We start from the raw sequence: 11,991 nt of genomic DNA on the forward strand, positions 1-11,991 counted from the left end.
AAAAAAAAAAAAAAAAAAAAAAAAAGTGGGAAAGCGAGCGGAAATTGAATAGCGACACCTCGCTAACGTGGTGCTCTCTTTTTCTCATTTCAGGTCCCGAAGGCGTAGCGGTAGTGGCGTGACGGACATACACTCTCAGCAACAGCAGCAACAGTTGCAAGAGAACAACAACAGCAGCTCGCGCGACGCAAAGAAGCCGCAAGAGGGACTGGGGCCCGATGAGATGTGGGCCCCTGGTGCCCTGGGCCATCATCGGGAGCTACCTGTTGATGTGCCCGACACCCTTCTACAGAAGGCCTATCCCAATAAGGTAAAGAATCGCTCTTCCGATTATAGGAACGGGCTACAGCACCGTCCCCGTAGCGCTAGCGACCTCGACCTCTCCCTTAACCTTAAAAACGAGACCCTTAAAACCCGCACCATCGCGGACGGACGCGCTAGACTCATATCGAACGACTGCACGGACGTCACCGACAACGCTAGGACGACGACGACGACGACGACGACGATCAACACTCGCAACGGTCTTCAGCCGTCCATGCTGAAGATTGAGCTAAAAATCGAGGACGAGGAGGAGAAGGTGAGAGCCGCTAAAAAGGACTCGAGCCTCGACAAATATCACGAAAACCCGACTGTCACCGGGTCTCCGGACTTGAAGAGCAAATCCTTTGAGGATTTCGAGGAGGAAGAGAACACCGTCGAAGACGCGGGCGGGCAGAAAGAGTCCAGCGTTGACGTCGAGGACGACTATCCCTTCGCCAAGGAGGATTACCCCACCATGCTCAAGACTTGCAGCGACGATTCCGCGAGCCCGAGGAGCTCCTCGGGCAGATCGGACAGTACTGCGCCCCTCGACACTAGCCTGATGCTCAAATCCGGTAAGAATCGAAAAGATTCTCCGACTTACGACGTAAGGAGGATAGATCTCGGCTCTCCGTGCAGGTCGGTGGTACCTGATATCAAAGTAGCCCCGCTCTTTGGTCGTACTCGGGACGCGACGTCCTTCGACAACCCGGCATACGGACTGACGGACTTGCAAGACCTTCAAGGGCTGTTGATGCGCTCCGACGAAGTCTCAGACCTGACCAGGTTGATAGACGAGCAATGTTCGATCCCGAGGATACCGAAGGATCAGGATAAGGCCTCGCCCGCCCGCGCTAAGGATCAGCAGACGGAGTCCGCTCAAGCAGAGGTGGCGGGCAAACCCGCCAAGAGCTCGAAACGTCGTCAGAACGACGAGCGAGCGAAAATTAAGGCGAAAACGCGCAGCCTCGACATCGAGGAGCTGATCCGCGCCGGCTCGACCGATGATCTGATCGGCATCGAGCTGAACAATCTTTCCTCCTCGTCTCGACAACGACCCAAGAAGAAGAGGCATCAGCAGATCTCCAGCGGCTATTCCACGCTGAGGAGTGAAGCATCTGGCGATCTCGAGCTCACCGCGGATCGCAGCTTCCTCGTGGTGGGCGGCAAAGCTTACCGCGAAGTGGCGGTAGACTGTCCGCCAGATTTCGTGCCGGTTACCAAGTGCCACCCTGTATACCCACCGCCTAATAAAACTCCTAGCAACAGCAAGCACAATACCCTTGAGCCGAGGCGCGATCGCGAGAACGTCGTCAAGGAGGGTAATCTCGCGTGCGGCGGCGGCGGTGTAGCTGCCGAGGCAAGTGTGTGCGCCACAACGACGACGACGACGACGACGATGATTACAACAACAACAACAACAACAACAACAACAACAACAAGCACGACAACGCTCGTAGCCTCTCCCTGTCTCTCCCTGAACGATAATAGCCTCGCGACGTTGTCTAGTGCAGATGGTAGCGCTAGAGAGATCGTAGTCGCGCGTACAGTAGACCGTAAGCACGACGCCAAGAAGGTAAGGCTCAGAGTCAAGAGCTTGCTGCTCGACGGCTTGCACTCTGTCGTATACCACGAGCAACGCTATTGGCACCGCAATTCGCTTCGCGCTTTCAACACGCATCCCTCTAACATGCTTGTGCCGACCTCTAACGAATCTGCCCCGCACTCGTTTAATATCGAATTGCGAGACATCGACTTCGAGTCTACGGAAATGCAGACTCGCGCGTCAACCTCGAACGAGCTCGAACGAGCTCCAGGTGAGGCTGGCAGCCGCTTGAATCCCGCCTTCGTCGCATCCCAGGAGGACGTCCGCCGCGAGGACGTTCCGCCGCGTCAAAGGTATCGGAAGAGGTCGGGAATCACCGGTCGGGTCTGCTCCGTTTTCCATGGCCGGTTTTCTCCATACCGACGGGACCCGTCGGTCATTTTCCACTTGGACGGTGAAAAGATAGTCTTCTCCGATAGCTCAATAGGGTTCGACGATTTCACATCGCGCAATGTCTGTGCGTCCGAGGACAAAATTGTCGGCTCTTCGGAAAGTCTTTTCGGTTCTCAGAAGGAATCCGAACAGGCCGCTTCCTCTAACTGTTCCACAGAGAGCACCGAGGGTGCTATGTCATTCGTAGACGATGTCCCGCTTGAAAAAGTCGCGGATAGCGTTCCTTCCTTCGTCCAAGAGACAAATCAGAATTGTCGAAATTCTTCGCGCGAATCCTCTCCCTCGAAATATCTGTACGATGATACGCGTGGTCTCGACGATTCCTCTCTAGACAGCGAAGAACGGCGGGAACGTTATGATAATGACTTTCAGTGCCAAGACGAACACGATTCGCCGAATACGGAGAGTCTGAAAAATGCCAACTTGTCTGTTGACGAGCGTCATCAGTGTTCGAAACTGTTGGACGCCTCGTTCACGTTTTCCAGCAGTACCGGAAGATCTCGCAAGAGTTCCGCCGGTGAAACGACTTTGAGATGCGCGTCTTCGAATTCCGACCTTTCGGATTTAATGGCCGATTATTCGACCTCCATGATCCGCTTCTCTCTCTCCGACTCTGACTTACACTCATCGAAGATCTCGGCCTCGTGGTATGCCGTAAAGCGGGATAGAACGAGCCACCATTCGGTAGCTTTGTACAATTCTAACAAATGTACGAAACAGGACGAATCGGGACCGTCGACGCACACTATGGGGAACGATATGAGCGACGACGCTCTTCAAGAACAGGTAAACTGCAATAGATATTATCTTGGTTTTCAAGGACTCTCGCTCGACGAACAATTCGAATGGTGATCTTTGTATTTTGTACGCTTTTCTCTAACTCTTCGCATACAATGTGTTGGCCCTGTAAGGTCTGAACGAATATTCGATCGCTAAAGGTCTGTGATAATTCCAAAAAAATATGTATGCAGATTTTATTGTATTTTGTGTATTTTATGTATTTTGTATATTTTATGTATTTTGATTTTATTGCTGCTACACTGAGAAAAAAATACTTGAATATTTATTTATAAGATGTATAAAGTTTATTTCTGTGGATATAAACTTCATAAATTTTTAAATACTTTTTTCTCGGTGTACCTTATAGCTGAGGCGTATCTTTGGAAAAAATATATAAAAAATTTTAATTTTGAACAAAGATATGGCAGTTCAAAGTTTCCCGATAGAGCCAGATCGCACTGTAGGTCTCCAGAGATATGATTATCCGCGGATTAAAGATCTCAATGTGCAGCACAACGATTTTTTTTTCCGGGGAAAAAGTTGTATATTGTAAAGAGAAAAGGAGAAAAGTGCAAAGACGACTGTTCAAGGGACGGAATGAACAGCATGTGTAGAAGAATGTGGAACATCTAATACGGCATTTTACTTCTTGGTATTTTTGCTTTCAACATGCTTTCTTGTAACACACGCATCTTGCTCTCTCTTTCACTTTTTTATCAGTCATCAGTTTCCTCTCTCGCTTGCTCTCTTCTCTCTTTTTCTCTCTTTCTCATCCTTCTGTCGCGATCAGAGTCGCGACTCTGTAAGGTATATCTTGATTTGACTGAGATATGAGTAGATAACAAGCAAAATAACAAGAAAAATATGGAAAAAGTAGCAAAAAGAAATGAAAGATCCGACAAAGTAGTTTGCGCAACGCCAAGCACGTGGGACCATTAACACGAGTTGTTTGGAATGAATTTGTAGGCCGGTCTCAACGGGGTTAAACCTGCCATTCCGCCTCGCGACCAGAAGAGGGCACCTGCCAGACCGCCGAAGGACAATCTGCGTCTGTCCACACAGAACAATAATGTCGAAAGCAGCGACAACGCCAACGCGGAGCCGACACAGCAGCAGCTTCACTCCATCAGGAAATATCAGGTTAGAAGACGAGAATATCGGCGTCTCTCAATCGTGTTGCACCGAGTCACGTAAGCACGATAAGCGTTTGCAAAGTGCGCACACTGTGAAAGCCAAATCTCACGATAAATCTCATAGAGAACGAGAACGTGACGGAATGTCTGTGTCGTTTAGGGAACGGGAAAAATGAAAATGGAAAGACACACAATGTCCAAAACTTGATACCTAAGTGACGCTTTCACATCGTACTTTCAAGGTAAATCCGAAAGACATGGCGTCCCTTTTGAATTTTAATTTTAAAACATACTTTAATTTATGAAATAGAATTTTTAATACCAATACCATTAATTTTGGAATGTTATTCCTTTGTTGGAAAATCGAGGATGCAATTATACCATTTTTTATTATAGAAACTTACATTTAAAAACAATGCTTGAATGTCATATCTCCCCCTGAGGTGAATGATATGATATGGCAAGATACTAGATATAAATATATCTCCCAAACTAGTGGAAGATACAACACACATTATCTTAAACAAAGATTTTATTGAACCAGCGTTTACTCTTAATTATCCCCACTTTTCCATGTTAAGATAAAAAAGCGCGCCATATCCCCCGGATTTACCTTATAGTCAAAGATGGTCAAAGACGCCTCCCTTGAGGAGACGAATAATTTGGCAAACGACTCGCGGTATATAAATCAGACTCAGAATCAGTAATTCCCCCGAGCTTAGCATTTCGTTCTCGCAGTGACGTAATAAACACTGCCGTAAAAAAAAGGGAATGGGATCCACACGAGTATTTGCATATTCGAGGGGTTGACTGCGTAATAACTGCGGGGTCTAGCTCGTAAAACGCCGCGACGATTCTATCACGCCTTTCGTCGCGACCGTAAAGCGGCTTTTTTACCTCACTCGACGATGAAATTTACGATTTTGCCCTATGATCGAATTAAACCGTTAGTGGGCGATTCGAGGCGCGGAAAAGTGGAGGGGAGGGGGTGGGACTCTGTGGAAAGCTGCGTGTGTAGCCATGTGAGAGCAGCGTGCGAGCATTTCGTATGGGAAAGTAGCGATCATGTTGCGTAACGATGCGAAGGCAGTAAATGACAGATCGTTATTTAAGAGGACGTACAATTCGCTGGTCACGTGAACATTCGCACAGGAAATTGCGAACCGATGACAATGGTTATTGAAGCTCGTCGGTGGGACATAGCTGCGCTATAGTTTCCGAATTTCCTACGCCGGCCGAAGTTTGATTGACAAATGAGCCGCGCGACGCGACGTGAAATTAATTAATTAATTAGGCATATCCGCACGGGCACCTCTCCGCCGGGATTCGTCGAACAGCGGGAATTGTCGAGCGAACGTCAATTCTCGTGAAGAAGGATACGTGAGTTTTATTATTATTTATCTCTCGGCGTAGGGAACGCGCGAGAGCGCGTTGTAATGGTCAGTGTCTCTGGTACGTTTCGTTGAGTTCGTTAACCGAAAGACCAGAAGAGAGCTCTGAGAAAATTGTAGATAAGCCCCGAAACGGCTTCGAGTGTCGGTGCTTGAAATTCATGCGATCGCTGGTGTCTGTGAGCGTGAGATACGCCAGAACACCTTACGTGCCTGGCGTCGTCGGGACCGAGTATGTTTATCTTATGGAATCCTCACGCCGCTTTACCTGCCCTGAGTCAAGTGTAGTCTGGAATGTAAAGGACCCTTCTACACAATAGTCTAAGATTACATGACCCGACTGTAGCGTTACGAACTTTCGATAGGTGTAGACGCTAGGGTGATTCCGCAGGCCTGTGCTGCTTCTTTCAGCTCTGTTCCTTCTCTCTCTCTCTCTCTCTCTCTCTCTCTCTCTCTCTCTCTCTCTCTCTCTCTTTCTCCCTTTCCTCCCTTCTTTTTTCTTTTTTTTTGTCGTCGGGATCTCTTCCCTGACCTCTCTCTTTCAGCTTCTTGATCTGCCTCAAGCAAACAGGCGTCCTAGAATTCCAATCCGACGTGTTTCACTCGATATCCCGAAATATACCACCAGCGAATGTTTCAAATTGGATTCCTACTTTTTGTTAAACTCGTCTATAATCTATACATTTCCATTTCGCATTTTCCCTTAATTTGTATCTGTAACATTTGCAGCTAATGCCGTCCGCGCTAATTCTCTCGAGTCTTCAACTTCAATGCTAAATGTCACCAATTACAAGTTTTCGCAAATTAAATTTTATTGATTCTTCGAAATTTTATTGACGTACAAAATGCTGTGAATTAATCGGCGTTGCAGTTAAATCGCGCTTGGAACAAAAATTGCACATTCGTCACGTCGTACGTTCTGCGGAAAGCAGAACTTTTTCTTCCTTTAAAAGCCGGGATTTATCGGAATCCTTCTCAAAGCTGTAATCATTAACGACTTACCGACTTACACGCGCGACATTTTTAACGCGCTTTGCGTTGGCTGTCGCCGTCGTCTAACGCGCGCAAACCAAGCTCAGGTTCCACAGGAAACCTTATGTCCGCTGTCGCGGTAAACAGGGCTTCGCTGAAATATTTCTATCCTCGTAATATCACACGGCTAGCGCGCCGGGTCCGTTATATAAATGAAAATTACGAGAAGGTATCTTCTGCTGTGCGACATTCTTTATCGCCAACTGCGCATAGCCACCGTACGCATCTCGTAATTTTACGATGTCTCTAAACGCATCAACTGACACTGGCCTTATCAGCTGACTCTGTCAGCTGGTGGGCGTAAATCGCGAATCGCCGAGTAACACGCAGAAAAAGACATTAGGGTTGGACTCATCAGATATCTGGTGAAATACGAACGAGCCAAAATTCCAGAATTGATGTCATCAGAATTCTATTCAATTTAACAGGATTCTGATTAACCAGAAATTTTGTTTGGTTTAACCAGAATCTTGATAAACTTGAGCAGAATTCTGATGACGCCAACCGGAATTCTGGTTCGTTCTTATTTCACCAGATATCTAGTTAATCCAAATTTTTCCTTTCGTGCACAATTTCGTATGACAAATTCACGTAGCTTGATGGTAAAGTACCAGATTCACCGAAGATAAAAATGTTTCGTCAATCAGACTCGGCAAAATGTTACGTGTCGTTGCTATCAAAAGGATATTTAACAGGAACTTTGCCGAAAGTAACGAATATGTACACAGGAGAACGTTATCTGCACACAGAAGAAAGAATTATCTACACATAGAATGCATGATGGTACTCCTCCTGGATTTAGTTGACGCTAAGAACTAAAAGCGTACCGCTTCTCTGGATATAAGCCGCTACGGAATAATTTATGGTCTGGTACATATTCACAAAGACGTTCGATCGTCGAGTTTGATATCGTTCAAGGTCTCTTTATTTTTGCGCGAGCCACAATCGCGCATAAACTGCACGCGTCAATTACGATCGCCCTCGAAATGTATTCATTTAAGCCGAAATATGTCGAATTCTTTAAGAAATACAAACTGTTTTACGGAAATATATTGTATACTCAAACAGCCATCTCTCCGGTAGACTCTCGAAATCTTGGACGGTCTCCAGGATACGAGAGAGAGAGAGAGAGAGAGGAGTTAAATCTTCTATGAAATTTGAATTCCATTAAACTTTTTTATATCTCGTGGTATACGGATCGTTTACCCGGTTATGTCACTCACATACACAGGAGCAGCTACGGAAGCGAAAAGATGAGGAAGAGAGGCAGGAAATACTTAGTCGTTCTCTCCGTGGCTCTAAGAAACTGCAAGCTTTGGAGAGCCACGCGACGAGCCTCTCTGGTCAAGAGAATCTTGCTTACGCACAGGATGAGGTGACCTCCAGCATCAGTCGAATTACGCAAGCTACTCCAAATGCAGTTCAAGAAGTGGAGGAGCCTCCCAGACCCCTCAGTAAGTCATTTTTCTTCGTGAAATACGTTCTCGTGAATCCCCCTAAATTGAGAAAAACTGTAAATACGATTGAGAAAAATTGATATTAGTCCGTGATCTTATCACAGCGTTGACATCTATAATTCTTTTCTATTTAGTATCGCGATTTATTACGTTAGTTTCTATCTTTCTCTCTCAGTCTCTTAAGAGAATCTCATTTGTGGAGCGTTTAAATTTGATTCTGTTGGTTATGTCGGCAGAAAAGCAACGTTCGACAGATTTGGGAGAAATTGTGCATGTTATCAAATGAAGTCTCTTTCCACACAATTCGTCGCGCGATATAAATAAATAACGAAGCCTGTAACACGAGATTCCGTGAGGAGGTCTCTAACAAATTATGTCTTTCATATTTCAGCGTATGGAGAGGTCGTTGCTACACTGGAGAGGCTGCAGCTTCAACTGCGGAATATTTCAGGTGCTCTTGGTATTTCGGGTGCAGGTGTCGAAGCCGAACTCGAGGCAGTTCGGACGCTTTTGGTGCAAAATCGATTTGCAAGTGCCCTGGCGACGCGTCATACCTTGAAGAATCGGTTGAGAGCGAGTAAAATTTTTAAGCATCACGTGGACGACGCATCGAGCCTGGCGCGGGATGTACGTAAAATTTGTAATTTGCGGTGTAACAATGAGCCACCTGACTTTTTATAATTTGGAATAACCGACAATGAGCTCTCTTCGAATTTCGATTCGCTACATAATTCGATTTGCGCAATGATCTGTTGATTAGACATCCGTTTGATGTTTCAGTGTGTGGATATCCTAGAAAAATGGCAGTCGACGTTGGCCGCAACAGGTGTCGCGGGCGGAGCAGAGACAATGGCTGCTGCGAGGGAGTTAACGAGTATTCTAACGAGTACCGACATGGAAGTTCTGCTTTTAGCGCACGACTCCATCGTCTCGTATGTGGACGGCTTGCAAAGGAAGCAGAGCCCGACGTCTTCGCCACGCAGCGGCCCGCCCAGCCCTACAACCAGTTGGAAAGACTCTCGAGTAGTCGACAATATCAAGATCATCCGGATCGAGAAGACTAACGAACCTCTGGGTGCTACAGTCAGAAACGATGGGGACGCGGTGATTATAGGTAATGTAATATATTCCTATTTAAAACGATGGTTACAAAATCCGCATTATATCGCACAAGGTTTAGCCTAAATTTCAATTTAAATCAGTGTGAATCAATAAGATGATTAATTTACATTGAAATTCAGACTCTGAATAGAATACATATTCTTATTATTTTGTATTCATCATTTTCAGCACGGAGGAGCGCTTTGCCAACGATTTATTTACGTGATTCTTCATCGTGCCGTTTTGACTAGTAATAATATTTGGATAATTTTTCTAGGACGCGTCGTACGTGGTGGTGCGGCGCATAAGTCGGGACTCCTGCACGAAGGCGATGAGGTTCTCGAGGTGAACGGAGTAGAAATGCGCGGCAAGACCGTCAATGAAGTCTGCGATATCCTCGCTGGTATGCAGGGTAGTCTCACATTCTTGGTACTTCCGGCTCCGACAAGTCACAGAAATAATTTATCCAGCAGAAGAGAGGACACGACACAGGTACGGCACACGTGCTATATATCCTGATATATTTAGCACATCCTTGTACTAGAAACACGCGGACTACATACATCCGTACAACTGGAACAACCGATATCGTCGTATTTCGCGACGAGGATGAAAGAGCAAATGTCAGAGAAACGCGCGGATAATTCTTGCCCTTCAATCGTCGAGCAACGAAGTAACATCGATTATCTGTTACTTCGGAGTACGCTTCTACGATTTGTACATCTGTAGCTCGGGGAAACGTCAATACCATTTAAGGTACTTTACCGCCTACGTTCCCTCGACCTACGTGTTTGCGGGCTCACTGTGCATCGGCTGAGTTAACGCACGCGAATGTACAAAAGCGTATGCCACACACGTATGAACATGTGACATTTCTTCTTTTGACTGTAAAACAAGAGACGTTGATATTTGCAAGCTGCACGCATAGAATTACGCGTGTATAACTCCACGTTAACAGAACGCGCGTGCGCACACATCTGTCCCAGTTTCGATGTATGGATATATAAAAACATAGATTCGTGGTATAATGTGACACTTGCAGCTAAATAAAACACATGCCATATTTAGATTCATATACGAGCCCATTTCGATTACGATCCCGAGGAAGATCCGTACATACCGTGCAGAGAGTTGGGCGTGAGTTTCCAAAAAGGCGATGTACTTCACGTAATTTCTCAAGAGGATCCCAACTGGTGGCAAGCATATCGGGAAGGCGAAGAGGATCAAACTTTAGCTGGCTTGATACCTAGCAGAGCATTTCAGCACCAGTGAGTAAACTCCAATTGAGCAGCATGAGAATATATATCTTATCCTGATTCAAATTTACACGCGTCTTTATCGCTCTATCTGCACAGACGAGAATCGATGAAGCAGACGATAGCCGGCGATAAATCGACAGTGCGGGGCTCAAAGAAATCCAGCACGTTGCTGTGCGCGAGGAAAAATCCAAAGAAGAAAAAGCGGAACAAATTCGGGTCGAGCTTCAATGATGACGGGTACCCCCTTTACGCGACAACTGCCATAGATGGTACGTTAGAAATAGACGACTTGATTACAGATTCCGCCCCGAAAAGGTATCAGTTTCAACGAGATGCTTTTTCGCAGATTACGACAGCGAGGAGGTGCTGACGTACGAAGAAGTCGCCTTATACTATCCTCGTGCAAATCACAAAAGGCCAATTGTACTGATCGGACCTCCCAATATTGGGCGACACGAACTCAGGCAGAGATTGATGCAAGACAGCGAACGTTTTGCCGCAGCGATTCCTCGTAAGTGCCATTCCATCTTGCTTTATCAACCGATTGTATTTCGGAAGTTGCGTCAAAGAAAAGAGAAAATTGAAACAAATAAAAACGTGTTTTTATACCACCAGATACAAGTCGTCCGAAGAAAGACTCCGAGGTCGATGGCCAAGACTACCATTTTATTTCACGTTCTCAATTTGAGTCCGATATCCTTTGTCGAAAGTTTGTCGAGCACGGCGAATATGAAAAGGCGTACTACGGCACTTCCGTGGAGGCCATCAGGACAGTGGTTAATTCCGGGAAAATCTGTGTCTTAAACCTTCATCCCCAAAGTCTCAAGATCCTGCGGAATTCGGATCTGAAGCCGTACGTCGTGTTTATCGCACCACCGAGCCTCGAGAAGCTGAGACAGAAGAGGATCAAGAATAACGAGAACTTCAAAGAGGAGGAATTGAAGGACATAATCGAGAAAGCGCGCGAGATGGAAGACAAGTATGGCCACTTGTTTGACATGCTCATCCTGAACAACGATACTGATCGGGCGTATAATCAGCTTCTCACGGAGATCAATTCACTCGAGAGGGAACCTCAGTGGGTGCCTGCGTCTTGGATTCAGTAACCAAGGACGGTGTTGTAGCTGCGCTTAAGAGCGAGCATTGTGGTACGGTAAAACGGCGATCGGAGGCCAGTATTGCGGTATCTGTTTGCAGGACAAGTGCTTTAAAGCGTTTCTCCAAACGAGGCTTCGCGCGAGTCTGATAGAGATTTGGAGGACTGGTTCTTCTACAGGTGCCTGTTATATAGTTTTATGTTTCTTACGCAAATCTCTCGAATCTTTCCCGAGTTATTATACTGTACTGCAAGTACTACCCGTCTGACAGAGTCTTCCGCGTGTGTGTTGTCGTACTTTGGTGCCATGAAAACGATGGAGGATCATTGGAAGCAGTCCTCGAACGGGAAAAGAAGCGGAAAGAAACGAAAAAACGAGGGAGAGAGAGAGAGAGAGAGAGAGAGAGAGAGAGAGAGAGAGAGAGAGAGAGAGAGAGAGA

General features: G+C 46.2%; 1 protein-coding gene across 10 annotated transcripts in view; it reads left to right on the forward strand.

Annotated features, from left to right (window-relative positions):
- Positions 1-11,985, forward strand: part of LOC116847740 (serine-rich adhesin for platelets-like) — a 74,971-nt gene extending 62,986 nt beyond the window's left edge. For all 10 annotated transcript variants that reach the window (XM_032823059.1, XM_032823052.1, XM_032823054.1 and 7 more), the window contains 10 exons: positions 94-3,088; positions 4,049-4,222; positions 7,870-8,092; positions 8,487-8,722; positions 8,876-9,209; positions 9,474-9,688; positions 10,265-10,464; positions 10,552-10,724; positions 10,802-10,966; positions 11,071-11,985. In XM_032823059.1, the coding sequence (XP_032678950.1) occupies positions 94-3,088; positions 4,049-4,222; positions 7,870-8,092; positions 8,487-8,722; positions 8,876-9,209; positions 9,474-9,688; positions 10,265-10,464; positions 10,552-10,724; positions 10,802-10,966; positions 11,071-11,561 (5,206 nt within the window). In that variant the 3' untranslated portion in view covers positions 11,562-11,985. The remainder of the gene's footprint in view (positions 1-93; positions 3,089-4,048; positions 4,223-7,869; positions 8,093-8,486; positions 8,723-8,875; positions 9,210-9,473; positions 9,689-10,264; positions 10,465-10,551; positions 10,725-10,801; positions 10,967-11,070) is intronic.
- The last annotated feature ends 6 nt before the right edge of the window (positions 11,986-11,991 follow it).

The sequence above is a fragment of the Odontomachus brunneus genome, unplaced genomic scaffold (assembly GCF_010583005.1).
Source record: "Odontomachus brunneus isolate Ranch 3 - 2012 unplaced genomic scaffold, Obru_v1 Obru_scaffold_082, whole genome shotgun sequence".
In the NCBI taxonomy this organism is placed as follows: domain Eukaryota; kingdom Metazoa; phylum Arthropoda; class Insecta; order Hymenoptera; family Formicidae; genus Odontomachus; species Odontomachus brunneus.